Raw genomic sequence first — 15,799 nt, 5'->3', positions numbered from 1 at the left:
CAATGGTTTCTATTAGTCTATTATCTGGAAAATGACTTGAAAAAATTAAATGATACTGATTTAAAATGAAGAATGCAAAATAAATAAATAAATAAAATGAAGAAAGCTTATTTATGTGCATTTTAGGAACCCTAAGTGAATCAGGTAAATATATACACCAAGAAACAAAAGTGTTACCCTCTGAGTAGCTTTTTATCATAGACTGGAAACATGAAACTTAATAGTGTTAGAAATTAAGTGTACAATGAAATGTACACATTACTGGAGCTCTTCAGTGGTAATTATTCCTTAAAAGCTAGAAATTGCCTTTATCTCTATGATATAAGAGAAAAGATACTATTAAAGCCCCTAGGAATTATCACCATATTTAAAGCATCTTTCACTTGGTCAAAGAAGCACAAGCCAAGTTCTGGTACTTACTATGTAAGGACTATGGCGACTGCATCGTTCAACACACTCTCCCCAAACAAGAGTGTGTACAGGTCAGGGTCGACATGCAGTTCATGGAAAATGGCCAACACCGTCACTAGGGGAGACACACACAAATATACAGAGTTAGCTGGGATGTGGCCATAGACTTGTCCTTGGCTGTGGTCACCTGTATAAAGCACTCATTAAATGTTCATCTTCTCAAATCCATCAATACATACATACTGAACCTTTAACCAAAATCAACCTCATCGGTCACTCTCCTGCTTAAAAAATTTCTCTGGGCTCCCCACTGCTTACAGAGAAAGCTTGAGCTCCTTGGTACAAGTCTTCTATAATCTGTGCACTGTTTGCCTTCCAGCATCTCTGTCTGCACTCCCTGCCCCCGCTCTGTTGCCTCCCTCTAGCCACACTGATGGAGAAGGCAATGGCACCCCACTCCAGTACTCTTGCCTGGAAAATCCCATGGATGTAGGAGCCTGGTAGGCTGCAGTCCATGGAGTCACTAAGAGTTGGACACGACTGAGCAACTTCATTTTCACTTTTTACTTTCATGCATTGGAGAAGGAAATGGCAACCCACTCCAGTGTTCTTGCCTGGAGAATCCCAGGGACAGAGGAGCCTGGTGGGCTGTCGTCTATGGGGTCACACAGAGTCGGACACGACTGAAGCAACTTAGCAGCAGCAGCAGCCACACTGAACTTGTCAGAATTTCCTGAATACAGTGTGTCATTTTCTAATTACCTTGGCATTTGGGTTCACTTTAGCAGGGCAGCTATCTGTTTCTCATCCAGATGCTACCATTCTCCTTCCTTAAGTACATAAAACCACACATACACACACACACATACTTTTTGCTACAAAAAACCCCCAAACCTTTATTCAATCTTTAAAAGCCTCTCAAGTTTTCCCCCAGAGAACTTGAGAAGGAAATGGCAACCCACTCCAGTGTTCTTGCCTGGAGAATCCCAGGGACAGGGGAGCCTGGTGGGCTGCAGTCTATGGGGTTGCACAGAGTCGGACACGACTGAAGCGACTTAGCAGCAGCAGCAGCAGCAAGTTTTCTCCCAGCCCTCTGATCCCTCAGTAAAGATCTGGGTCACTCCTTTTTGATCCCAGAATTTGGGATCACAGAACATACCACTTCTTGGCACATGTTCAAGAAGTGTTTGATGTGTGAATGACTGAGTGAGTGAATGAATGAATGTTGTTGCAGGGGCTTATTCCTGTGAAGGGAGAGGTGGTTGGCACCTGGCTCTCATTCTCTCAAGATCACACTCATCTATACAGATGGACCCAATGTTCCTAAGAGCGGGGCCTAAGGTTCATTTTCAGCAGTCTGCTTCATGGCTCCTATATACCGTATAGTCGTACAGAGCCTCTGGGCATATACCTGGGCAGTGAGTAATCACAAACTGACTAACTGTGTTCACCAAAACTATTCAGTATCTTGATATTTGAAACAGTCATGCAAAGTGTGAACAGCTATCATTGGGAGAATGATCCACTGAGTGGACTACCAAACGGGAAAAGAGGGTGGTTGAAAATGATACTGATGGTAAGTTTTTAAGGCAGAATGGGCATTTTCATTTCTGTTCTTTCCTTTCCTATTTCATGCACTGTGAGGTTAATAACTGTGTTGTCTAAGAGAGTGCTGGGGAGAAAAAAAAGCTCAGTTGGACCATTTTGTAAGTAGGGTCAATAAGTTTGGCACTTGTCCTGCCATAATGGGAGGGTTTTAGTGACACAGTGACATAGCTTGATTTAAACTCTGGAAATAAAGTTTAGGCAGCAGAGTAGAGGACAGAACGGACATGTGGCTGCAAGCTTTCCCGAATGTTCTGGCAAGAGATGGGTTGTACCAAGACTGGAAGAGTCCTAGATTCAGGCTCCTCGACTCTCGTACATCCTGCTCTTCCCTGAACATCCACCACCGTGGGCTCTCATAGGTCAGTGACCACAGTGCTTGGTATTTTACTTACTCATTGGTTCTCACCTTCCCTCTGGGTCTCTAACCCCTAGCATGTTGCTAGACTATGGTAAGCTTTAGTGAGTGAAAAGATAATGTCAGGGAGGATAGAGCAGAAGTGATAATACCCACTATATATTTGGGATGAAGAACTGGTAGGTCTTGGTTCTTGAGAGACAGCAAGACTTGGGTTTCAACCCTGGGCAGGCAGTATATGGGCTGCATAAGAGAAATTTGTAGACAGGGGAATTTTGCAAGTTTGGTTTTTGATATGTTGACTTAAATAGGCAGATGGAATTTCAAATGGAAATTTCAATAAGAAAGCTAGAAGTAAAAGGCTATCGCTAGAGGCTTCCCTGGTGGCTCAGTGATAAAGAATGCACCTGCCAATGGACGGGACATGGGTTTCATCCCTGGTCTGGGAAGTTCCCACATGCCGCTAAGCAACTTTGCCCGTGCACCACAGTTATGGAGCTGGAACTCCAGAGTCTGGGAGTCACAACTCTTAAAGCCCAAGTGCCCCAGAGCCTGTGCTCCCCAAGAGAAGTCACCATAGTGAGAAGCCTTCGCACCACAACTAGAGAGTAATCTGCATATCAAAGAAGACCCAGCACAGCAAAAGATAAATTAAAAAAAACATTTTAAAGGTTGTAACCATACAAAGTTATGACAGAATGTGGTCCACTGGAGAAGGGAATGGCAAACCACTTCAGTATTCTTGCCTTGAAAACCCCATGAACAGTATGAAAAGGAAAAATGATAGGATACTGAAAGAGGAACTCCCCAGGTCAGTAGGTGCCCAATATGCTACTGGAGATCAGTGGAGAAGTAACTCCAGAAAGAATGAAGGGATGGAGCCAAAGCAAAAACAATACCCAGTTGTGGATGTGACTGGTGATAGAAGCAAGGTCCGGTGCTGTAAAGAGCAATATTGCGTAGGAACCTGGAATGTCAGGTCCATGAATCAAGGCAAATTGGAAGTGGTCAAACAAGAGATGGCAAGAGTGAATGTCGACATTCTAGGAATCAGTGAACTGAAATGGACTGGAATGGGTGAGTTTAACTGAGATGACCATTATATCTACTACTGTGGGTAGGAATCCCTCAGAAGAAATGGAGTAGCCATCATGGTCAACAAAAGAGTCCAAAATGCAGTACTTGGATGCAGTCTCAAAAACGACAGAATGATCTCTGTTCATTTCCAAGGCAAACCATTCAATATCACAGTAATCCAAGTCTATGCCCCAACCAGTAATGCTGAAGAAGCTGAGTTGAACGGTTCCATGAAGACCTACAAGACCTTTTAGAACTAACACCCAAAAAAGATGTCCTTTTCATTATAGGGGACTGGAATGAAAAAGTAGGAAGTCAAGAAACACCTGGAGTAACAGGCAAATTTGGCCTTGGAATACGGAATGAAGCAGGGCAAAGACTGATAGAGTTTTGCCAAGAAAATGCACTGGTCATAGCAAACACCCTCTTTCAACAACACAAGAGAAGACTCTACACATGGACATCACCAGATGGTCAACACCGAAATCAGACTGATTATGTTCTTTGCAGCCAAAGACGGAGAAGCTCTATACAGTCAACAAAAACAAGACCGGGAGCTGACTGTGGCTCAGATCATGAACTCCTTATTACCAAATTCAGACTTAAATTGAAGAAAGTAGAGAAAACCACTAGACCATTCAGGTATGACCTAAATCAAATCCCTTATGATTATACAGTGGAAGTGAGAAATAGATTTAAGGGCCTAGATCAGATAGATAGAGTGCCTGATGAACTATGGACTGAGGTTCGTGACATTGTACAGGAGACAGGGATCAAGACCATCCCCATGGAAAAGAAATGCAAAAAAGCAAAATGGCTGTCTGGGAGGCCTTACAAATAGCTGTGAAAAGAAGAGAAGCGAAAAACAAAGGAGAAAAGGAAAAATATAAGCATCTGAATGCAGAGTTCCAAAGAATGGCAAGAAGAGATAGGAAAGCCTTCCTCAGTGATCAATGCAAAGAAATAGAGGAAAACAACAGAATAGGAAAGACTAGAGATCTCTTCAAGAAAATTAGAGATACCAAGGGAACATTTCATGCAAAGATGGGCTCGATAAAGGACAGAAATAGTATGGACCTAACAGAAGCAGAAGATATTAAGAAGAGATGGCAAGAATACACAGAAGAATGGTACAAAAAGATCTTCATGACCCAGATAATCACAATGGTGTGATCACTGACCTAGAGCCAGACATCCTGGAATGTGAAGTCAAGTGGGCCTTAGAAAGCATCACTACGAACAAAGCTAGTGGAGGTGATGGAATTCCAGTGGAGCTCTTTCAAATCCTGAAAGATGATGCTGTGAAAGTGCTGCACTCAAAATGCCAGCAAATTTGGAAAACTCAGCAGTGGCCACAGGACTGGAAAAGGTCAATTTTCATTCCAATCCCAAAGAAAGGCAATGCCAATGAATGCTCAAATTACCGCACAATTGCACTCATCTCACATGCTAGTAAAGTAATGCTCAAAATTCTCCAAGCCAGGCTTCAGCAATATGTGAACCATGAACTTCCAGATGTTCAAGCTGGTTTTAGAAAAGGCAGAGGAACCAGAGATCAAATTGCCAACATCCGCTGGATCATGGAAAAAGCAAGAGAGTTCCAGAAAAACATCTATTTCTGCTTGATTGACTATGCCAAAGCCTTTGACTGTGTGGATCACAATAAACTGTGGAAAATTCTGAAAGAGATGGGAATACCAGACCACCTGATCTGCCTCTTGAGAAATCTGTGTGCAGGTCAGGAAGCAACAGTTAGAACTGGACATGGAACAACAGACTGGTTCCAAATAGGAAAAGGAGAACGTCAAGGCTGTATATTGTCACCCTGCTTATTTAACTTCTATGCAGAGTACATCATGAGAAACGCTGGGCCGGAAGAAGCACAAGCTGAAATCAAGATTGCCGGGAGAAATATCAATAACCTCAGATATGCAGATGACACCACCCTTATGGCAGAAAGTGAAGAGGAACTAAAAAGCCTCTTGATGAAAGTGAAAGTGGAGAGTGAAAAAGTTGGCTTAAAGCTCAACATTCAGAAAACGAAGATCATGGCATCTGGTCCCATCACTTCATGGGAAATAGATGGGGAAACAGTGGAAACAGTGTCAGACTTTATTTTTTTGGGCTCCAAAATCACTGCAGATAGTGATTGCAGCCATGAAATTAAAAGACGCTTACTCCTTGGGAGGAAAGTTATGACCAACCTAGAGAGCATATTCAAAAGCAGAGACATTACTTTGCCAACAAAGGTTCGTTTAGTCAAGGCTATGGTTTTTCCTTTGGTCATGTATGGATGTGAGAGTTGGACTGTGAAGAAGGCTGAGCGCCGAAGAATTGATGCTTTTGAACTGTAGTGTTGGAGAAGACTCTTGAGAGTCCCTTGGACTGCAAGGAGATCCAAGCAGTCCATTCTGAAGGAGATCAGCCCTGGGATTTCTTTGGAGGGAATGATGCTGAAGCTGAAACTCCAGTACTTTGGCCACCTCATGTGAAGAGCTGACTCATTGGAAAAGACTCTGATGTTGGGAGGGGTTGGGGGCAGGAGGAGAAGGGGACGACAGAAGATGAGATGGCTGGATGGCATCACTGACTCAATGGACGTGAGTCTGAGTGAACTCCGGGAGTTTGTGATGGACAGGGAGGCCTGCGATTCATGGGGTCGCAGAGTCGGACACGACTGAGCGACTGAACTGAACTGAACTGATCATAAGCATGAGCAAGTTGGCTGAAAACCATATCCATCATGAACAGAATTTTATTTACTAAAGATTATCCTAGGGAAAGGAGTATTGAACTCAACAACTAGCTTTAGGGTAAAGAGACAACAAATACAAAATGCCATGAATCAGCATGACAATTAGCCACATTCCATTTTACTAGGCATAGAGTCGATTTCATTATTCTAGATGAATAGATCCTTAATCATGATAGAATGGCAGAGATGTACCCTCTAATAGTGTGTAGCTGTTCACATTTGTACCATGTCTGAGCCTTTGCAGGTGGTGGTGGGAGGGAACTGATGATTATCTCTGCTAAGTAACCTCTTTCTCCTGCTAGGATAGAGTCAAGATCCTGAATAGAATCAAAACAAAAAGGTTTCAGTTGGGAGTTTTATTTTTCTGTTTTTTGGCACACCATAGGCACATGGGTCTTAGTTTCCTGAACAAGGGATTGCCCCCTGCCTTGGAAGTAAAGGGTCGTAACCACTGGACCACCAGGGAAGTTCACAATTGGGAGTTTGAATTACCAACATTTTCCTTTTACTAGAATTTTGTGTGGAATAAAAGTAAAATTATAATTTTTATTGGAATACAATTGCTTTATAATGTTGGGTTAGTTTCTGCTGAACAACAACGTGAATCAGCCATATGTATACATATATCCCCTCCCTCTTGAGCTTCCCTCTCACCCCCACACCCACCCTACCCCTCAAGTCATCATGGAGCACTGAGCTGAGCTCCCTGTGCTACAGAGCGGCTTCCCAGTAGTTGTCTATTTTATACATGGTCGTGTATACATGTTAATGCTACTATCTCAATTCATCCCAGCCTCTCCTTCCCCTGTTGTGTCTACAAGTCTGTTCTCTATGTCTGCATCTCTATTTCTGACCTGAAAATAGATTCATCAGTACCATTTTTCTAGATTCCATATATATGTGTTAATATATGAAATTTGTTTTTCTAACTTACTTCACTCTGTATCACAGGCTCTAGGTTCATCCACACACTACAATTGACTCAATTTCATGCCTTTTTATGGCTAATATTCCATTGTATATAGTTACCACATCTTCTTTATCCATTCATCTGTCAGTGGGCATCTAAGTTGCTTCCATGTCCTGACTATTGTAAATAATGCTGCAATGAGCATTGGAGTATGTATGTCTTTTGAGTTATGGTTCTCTCAGGGTATATGCCCCGGTGAAGGCAATGGCACCCCACTCCAGTACTCTTGCCTGGAAAATCCCATGGACAGAGGAACCTGGTAGGCTATAGTCTATGAGGTTGCTAAGAGTAGGACACGACTGAGCAACTTCATTTTGACTTTTCACTTTCATGCATTGGAGAAGGAAATGGCAACTCACTCAAGTGTTCTTGCCTGGAGAATCCCAGGGATGGGGGAGCCTGGTGGGCTGCCATCTATGGGGTTGCACAGAGTCAGACACGACTGAAGTGACTTAGCAGCAGCAGCAGCAGCAGCAGGGTATATGCCCAGTAGTATGATTGCTGGGGCATATGGTAGTTCTATGTTTAGTTTTTTGTTGTTGTTGTTACCTGTTTAATTTTTAAGGAACCTTCATTCTGATCTCCACAGTGGCTGTATCAATTAATCTCCAAAATATACAAATAGCACATGGAGCTCAATATCAAAAAAATCCAACAACCCAATAAAAAGAATGAGCAAAAGACCTAAATAAACATTTCTCCAGAAAAGACAGATGGCCAACAGGTACATGAAAAGATGCTCAACATAACTAAGTATTAGAGAAATGCCAATCAAAACTACAATGGGGTATCACCTCTCGCTGGTCAGAATGGCCATCAAAAAAATCTACCAACAGAAAGTGCAGGTGAGGGTGTAAAGAAAAGGGAAACTTCTTACACTGTTGGTGGAAAGTTATTCTTAAGTTAGAAAATTCTATCATGGAAGTTCTACTAATACGGACTTTAGTCTCTGTAGTTCCTTATTTGTATTTCCAGGTTTTGAAGATGACTTGCAGCTTGTCTGCACTCCCAGGCACAAGAGTTTTCTGGGCTCACAAATAGGGAGGTAAAGCCCTGGGTTTCTTTCCCCACCTCCCCACTTATGAAGTCTACCCAATGCTAGGATGGACTCTGAATCTTTCCAGTGAGAGCTTTGGGCCTTTGGAAGGACAGGCTTTTAAGTGAATATCCAGTTTTGTTCAAAACTGTTCTGACATTCCCACAATTCTTTTCGCACAAAGAACTGAACTCCACTGCATAAATGCTGTCCCACACAAAGAGAAAGCTATTACTTTGGGCATTCCTATCTACCCTGTGAAGAAATGGAACAGCTTTGAAATAAAACAAGGCAGTGTGTTCTACAAGAGGGAATATTTGCTGGGACCACAAATGAGTTGAATAGGTGAGTCAGGAAATTAGCCACCCACTCTCATTGCTGAGCTGAGAGCTTTGAAAAACGCATATAATTAGCTCGCTGGCAGGGCTGTCTCACACACAATGTCCAAGACTCTCATGGCACCTCTTCCCAAGAGAGAACCTCTTGGAACAGCTGTGGACATGCTCACACTGGCTCTGCTCGCACCTTGCTGGGTTTGTAAGGACAACCCAGGTCCGAGGCTCGGCTGAAGAGCCATGCATAGTTTGATCAGACTGCTTGGGATAGTCTGAGGAGAACATTCCAGACACCGTGTGGAGAGGAAGAGAAGAAGACACAGTCTGATTTCTTTAACCTCTGATTTTACCAGGGAATTGTGTCATGCTTGCCTTTGTCATACTTTAGTTAGTTCTCATCACTTAGTGGTGAGTTTCAACACTCAGCTTGGGGTTTGGGGTTCCTTCCTCATACTTGACTTTTTAGCTAGAGAAAAATCTGTTTTGTTTCCTGAATTGGTAGTAAGGAATGCAAGCATATATAACCTTATGCTCAAATATGCGCACGCGCACGCATGCACACACACACACACCTACTCCCATGTAAGAGCAGTGGATGGTTGAGACATACCATTGAATTACGGGAGATAATGGTGGTTCAATGAATGACAATAATGATTCAACTATTTTCTGAGACTATGTTATAGTTTCAGTAGTCAAACAGTGAGGGGTCTTGGGAGAACGAATGAGGCAGTGGTGTGGATGGCACTTCTGAGAAACTTGTGATAAAGGGAAGCCTATGGAGTAGAAAGCCAATGCAGGCTTTCTCTTCAATTTCTATTTTAATACAGATTGAAAAGAATAAGCAGAAAGAAAAGTTGAAAACAAAGGAAAAAGAAGAGAACTCATATTTTCTCATCTCAAATGCAATAACCATAACTAGAGATAAAACTTCAGATAATGACCACCTTACCCCATTTGGTACTTCAATGTATTGACTTAAATAATGTCTTACTTTTTTTTTTATTACTATCTTTTGAACTAACCTCTTTCCTAATGCTCTTTCAGTCACTTCTAAGTCTTCAGGGTGATTTAGTGACATTTCCTTCACTAGATCTCCATTAACAGCTCTCTGACCCATATTTTCTTGGTGTTTTACAAGGAATTTAAATTTCAAATGCTATTTTAATATAGGGACTCTCAGCAACCTGCACAAGCTCTGCCTGGGTCTATGGACAGCATCACACAATAGTTCCTACCCCTGTTGCTCTAAGTCATCACTCAGCCTTGTCAAAATGCTGGCTCTCCCTGGAGAGTGCTCTCTGTGGTTTTCTGTGCAAATCAGTATGTATGACACTTGTCCCTGACACATGGAGAATCAAAAACGTCTCTGGCTTGTGCAGTGGAACCTTGTCAGGCTGACAGGTGGAGACCCCTGGTAGCCTCCTAAGCCAAGCAGCAATTTCTATTTCCAAAAGTGATTACTGGGAAAATGTGGGATTTTTTTTCCCTCCTATAATTCGTATACAAGAAATTCTCCTGTAACTCTTCCCACTTTTCTGAAATATTGTACATAGTGAGATTACAAGGAGAGGCTTCAAAATAGCTGAGGTATTCTAGTATGCTGGAAGACCGAAATTAGTTTGAGCCTCAATCTTCTCAGTGAAGACTTGGCAGAGAATCAGTGTACTAGTTTTGCCGATCAAGCTTTGCCAGTCATATCCTAGAAATACAACTAGAAATCCTAACCCTTCTGAAATAGGTCAGAGAAACAGTGCCAGATCTAGAAAGCTAACCACTAGATGTTATTTCATTGAGGTCATTTGGCTCTGCGGTAAAAGAATCTTCCTGAAGTGCAGGAGTGAGGGTTCAATCCCTGGGTGGGGAAGATCCCTTGGAGAAGGAAATAGCAACCGAATCCAGTATTCTTGCCTGGGAAATCCCATGGACAGAGGAGCCTGGCGGGCTACAGGCCCATGGTGTCGCAAAAGAGTTGGACACGTCTTAGCAACTAAACAACAATATTTGGCAAATCTAATACAGTTATGTAAAGTTTAAAAATAAAATAAAATTAAAAAAAAATAAATAAATAAATAAAAATAAAAATAAAATTGATGGCAAGAAATTGAAAAAAAAAAAAAAAAATAAACAACAATATTGTAAATTAGAAGTTACACAGACCATCATGAATGATTTAGCCCTAAACCATTTCAATTTTATTTTGGCCATCAATATGATATGTTATTTTGGTACTGAGTTGGTGGTGGAGAAAATACCATATGTTAGCACATCATTACAGCCCTTTCCCCTAGAGTTACTTGGGAGAAACAAGTTCCAATGTCCCAAGGCAATAGTTTCAAAGTATGGTCCAGGGACACCTGGGAGTTCCTGAGACTTGTTCAGGATGGTTCCCAAGGTCAAAACTATCTCAGAATACTATGACAGAGTTACTTGCATGTTTCATTCTTGTTATTTTATCTGTGTAGAGTGGAACTTAGAGGTTATATGATGTGTGTTAGTGCAGCTGAATTCAGAAACCAACGTGAGAATCCAGCTGTCTTCTTCACACCACACAGTAAGGGGGCTTGCAAAGATGTGTCACTCCCCCCAGTAAATTTTTTGTTTTGGAAATAAATTCAGTTTTTATAAAAAATATCATTTAGCATGTAAATTGTTCATGATTATTATTTTAAATAGATCAATGAAATTATGTAAAAAAATTTAAATTCTAACATGGTAAATGTTGATAGATATAACATCCACAAACAAAAGACTCCTTGAGGTCCTTCCTAATTCTGAAGAATTTTAAAAGGGTTGTGAGACCAAAAAGCTTGAGAACCACTGTCCAAAGACATTTGTTGTGTGTAATGAATCAATTTACATCCTGTGCAGCCAGAATGATACTTATGAAACATCGTCTCTGAGAGAAGTGAGAAAATAGTCCTCAAATCATTTTCAGTAGAATTTAATTCTCTTGTTGGATTCCTGTTGAGAAAGGCTCCCTAGCTCTAAATAACTTTTGCCACACAATAACCAACTGATTCTTTTGGAATTAGTATGTAGAGGATTTCTAATAACTCTTACATGAGGGGAAATTATTCTTTTCAGATTAATTAAAACAGCACATTCTGGAATCACATTTCTGTCATAAGTATTTGCATTTGTTTAAGTCCTTTTTGGGAATGCAAGTGCTTTGTGGACAGAGATTATTTCTTCAACATACGGATGCATATGAAAAACACTGACAATCACATGTCCTTTCCTTGATTTCAAACATGGTCGAACATAGTTCCAGATAATCTACTCCCTCTTTTGCTTTAACACCTGAAGGACAGAGCTTATCAGTTACTGAGAATATAAAAAAGTAATCAGAATATCACAAGGTTGGATATTAAGAAAAGAAAAACAAATAAGAAATATAAAGATTAGCAAGATAGAAACCTGGGAATAAATACTGGGGTGGGGAGATATTTTCCAGATCCTCTCTTTGGGAACTATGGCTAATATCTTTTGTCACTTTAGCTGGTGCTTTAGAATTTTTCCCAAAGGTACCTACAACAGAAATATTCTAAATTTAACATTAGCACAGAACATAAACATTTAACAAAGACCCAATTTTCTCACCAATGGGGTTTAATGAGCCATGGTGCAGTTTAATGGGGAATCTTTGCAGTCTGTTCAATATCTGAGTGAAGATGACTTACCCTGTCGTACAAGCGTTCTCCAATCAGGATTATGACTTAAGCATTTTGCCATTTCAAAAATGAATGTGGTAAGCAAGGGTTTGCCTACAAATCATGAAATAAATTCAGAGAAAAGCTCTGTGGAGCCATAAAGCAGGCAAAGCCTGAATGGGTCAACAATGGGAGGTAAAAATATCACTGTGACCCATTACACATAACAAAAATTGTAGGAAAAATATGATAATGTGAGTCATGATCATGGTACACATTTATATAAGTGGATTTCACAACTAAAAGTTTTCTTTTGCTACAAAAAGACATGAAACAAGTAGGTATTCCATCATCGCCCAATCTATGGATAATGACCCCAAGAGACACTACAGAAAGATTTCAAAGTAGAGGGTGTCTATTTCTGCTTTCTAAGTAGATTAGAAAAGCTGCTAAGGGTGAACAAGAGTAATATTAAGAGGCTACACTGGGTCTGTGTGACACAGCAGGGTGGGGAAGACAGGAGGAGAGGGATCATATCATGAGTCCAGTCATTCCTGCCACAATTCTGTGGGGTAGGCTGCATAGTGCCCCCTCCCACCCCCGCAGAGACATTACTTTGTTGACAAAGGTCCATATAGTCAAAGCTATGGTTTTTCCAGTAGTTATGTATGGATGTAAGAGCTGGACCATAAAGGAGAATTGATGCTTTTGAACCGTGTTGTTGGAGAAGACTTTTTAGAGTCCCTTGGACTGCAAAGAGATCAAACCTAAATGAAATCAATCCTGAATATTCATTGGAAGGACTGATGCTGAAGTTGAAGCTCTAATACTTTGGCCACCTGATGCCAAGAGCCGACTCATTAGAAAAGACCTTGATGCTGGGAAAGATTGCAGGAAGGAGGAGAAGGGGATGACAGAGGACAAGATGGTTTGATGGCATCACTGACTTGATGGACATGAGTTTGAGCAAGCTCAAACTTGATGGACAGGAAAGCCTGGTGTGCTGCAGTCCATGGGGTTGCAAAGAGTCAGACATGACTGAACGACTGAACAACAACACCTCCCTGACCTCTCCCTGAAAGGCATCCATGCACTAATCCCCAGAGGCTGTGCATGTATAATTTCACATGGCAAAAGGGACTTTGCAGATGTAATTAAAGTTCACTTAAAATGGGCAAATTATGTTGGATCCACCCTTATGGCAGAAAGTGAAGAAGAACTAAAGAGCCTCTTGATGAAAGTGAAAGAGGAGAGTGAAAAAGTTGGCTTAAAGCTTAACATTCAGAAAACTAAGATCATGGCATCTGGTCCCATCACCTCATGGCAGATAGATGGGGAAACAGTGGAAACAGTGGCTGACTTTATTTTTCTGGGCTCCAGAATCACTGCAGATGGTGATTGCACCCATGAAATTAAAAGACGCTTACTCCTTAGAAGGAAAGTTATGACCAACCTAGACTGCATATTAAAGAGCAGAGACATTACTTTGCCAACAAAGGTCCATCTAGTCAAGGCTATGGTTTTTCCAGTGGTCATGTATGGATGTGAGAGTTGGACTATAAAGAAAGCTGAGTGCCGAAGAATTGATGCTTTTGAATGTGGTGTTGGAGAAGACTCTTGAGAGTCCCTTGGACTGTAAGGAGATCCAACCAGTCCATCCTAAAGGAGATCAGTTATGGGTGTTCATTTGAGGACTGATGTTAAAGCTGAAACTCCAATACTATGGCCACCTGATGTGAAGAACTGACTTATTTGAAAAGACCCCGATGCTGAGAAAGATTGAGAGCAGGAGGGGAAGGGGACAACAGAGATGAGGTGGTTGGATGGCATCACCGACTCGATGGACATGGGTTTGGGTGGACTCTGGGAGTTGGTGATGGACAGGGATGTCTGGCATGCTGCAATTCATGGGGTCGCAAAGAGTTGGACACGACTGAGCGACTGAACTGAACTGAACCTATTTGGGTGGTCCAACCTAATTACTCAAGCTCTCAAAAGCAGAGACGTTTGTTTCCCTGGAGTCAGAGATGCAGATGAAGAGAAGGCAGAAGAGAGACTAAAAAAGGGTGGTGGGGGGTGGGGGGCCAGCAGCCATGAAGATTCCAAGTGTGAGAAGTAGTCCACATGCCATTATTAACTCTGAGCTGCAGGGGCTCACTTGTGAGGCTCATAGAGAGACCTCTTTGAGCCAAGATAAGAAAGTAGGAATCTCAGTCCTATAACTACAAGGAAATGGATTCGGTCAACAAATGGAATGAATCTAGAGCTTCACCATGAGAGCCCCACTAGTCAGCACCTTGATTTTGGCCTTTCGAGAGTGTAGTAGAGATCCTAATTGAGCCAACAGGTCAACCAGCCAACCTACAGAACTGTACAATAATAAATTTGTGTTGCTTTAAGCTGCAACATTTCTGGTAATTAGCTACAGCAGCCCTAACAAATGAATGCACTCTGATCCCCTCTCACCAGAGGAACTACAAATGGTGGGCAGCCTATACTCTCAGGTATTTGACTTTTCAACACATGAGCTACTGAGTAGAACTCAGTCCTCCCTTCTCCTACCTCCCCTCCAAGAAGACAAGAAGTCACATAGACAAATCCATCTTTTAGCTCATACTTTAGCAAGGACAAAACCTGAACCGATGAGAAGGCTGTGGATTTGCAAATGTTTCTGCCATGAGGCCCCCTGTGCTGATTATCTATGTGTGTCTCCCTTGGTGCGATCAGATGGATCATTTACTCAGAATGTATTTATTTTATAGCTCATCATATCACTTTATTTTCCCCTGTTTATTTTATCTGAGCTACACTGTGAAGAACTGGTGCTGAAGTGGGAATGATGAAGCCCAAACCAGGGTGGAAGATTAGCACGGTCGGGTCAGCCAAGACTGAGAAGAGCAAGCCAAAAGTCCTAAAGCTACTCTCGTGAGAAAAGCAAGCAGTGGCCATTTTTATTCTTCTCTGAACTTTTATTTTTTGTATCTTATAATTTTTCTACAATAGGCATGAATAAGAAAGGATAAAAAGCCATCTTGAAAGTTGGCCAAACTTAATAAAGAGATAAACCATGCAACTCAGAGTCTCTTCCCATGACCCAGGATGCCATATGTGAGCACTCCTCTCCCCCTCCCTTTCTCCCAGAACATCCCCCCTGGGCTTCCAGACTGTTGAGCCCTCTATGTGACATGCCACTGTGGACCCGTCTTATCTTTCCGAGTGCTCTCTTTTGTGTTGGGGAGACTAACTTCTAGTTTCTCTTTGACCCCTCCAGCCCCTCTCTCTCTCTCCTTGGCAAACCGACCCCTTTGACACAAATGCTGCCCAAGAATTCCTCAGTTCCCTCCTCATTCTACCAAGTCTCTGTGAGAATCTCATCCACATTCACTTGTCTCCGTCTCCAGCCCATCCCTTCTTCTCCTCAACTACAGACTCCCATATCTAGCCACTTGCAAGACAACTCTACCTGGAGTTCTTCTACTGGAACAAATACTTATTAAGCATCACTGTGTGCCTGGCACTGGGTATGGAGGTGCTGTAGATACCCTGTCATCTAACCTGCCTTCATCAATCTGTTGCTTTTGCTCTTGAATTACCAAATT

At 41.8% G+C, this 15,799-nt stretch overlaps 1 protein-coding gene and 1 pseudogene across 1 annotated transcript in view; both read right to left on the bottom strand.

The window, feature by feature from the left end:
* The window catches only part of SLC9A9 (solute carrier family 9 member A9), a 647,485-nt gene that overhangs the window by 412,830 nt on the left and 218,856 nt on the right, over positions 1–15,799 (bottom strand). The window contains exon 6 of the mRNA XM_055569424.1: positions 421–526. Coding sequence (XP_055425399.1) covers positions 421–526 — 106 coding nt within the window. The remainder of the gene's footprint in view (positions 1–420; positions 527–15,799) is intronic.
* The window catches only part of LOC129644077 (histone-lysine N-methyltransferase SETMAR-like), an 82,911-nt pseudogene that overhangs the window by 28,773 nt on the left and 38,339 nt on the right, over positions 1–15,799 (bottom strand).

The sequence above is a fragment of the Bubalus kerabau genome, chromosome 2 (genome assembly GCF_029407905.1).
Source record: "Bubalus kerabau isolate K-KA32 ecotype Philippines breed swamp buffalo chromosome 2, PCC_UOA_SB_1v2, whole genome shotgun sequence".
NCBI classification, from domain to species: domain Eukaryota; kingdom Metazoa; phylum Chordata; class Mammalia; order Artiodactyla; family Bovidae; genus Bubalus; species Bubalus kerabau.
The sequence above is the reverse complement of the archived record's forward strand: the minus strand, read 5'-3'. Positions and strand labels throughout refer to the sequence as shown.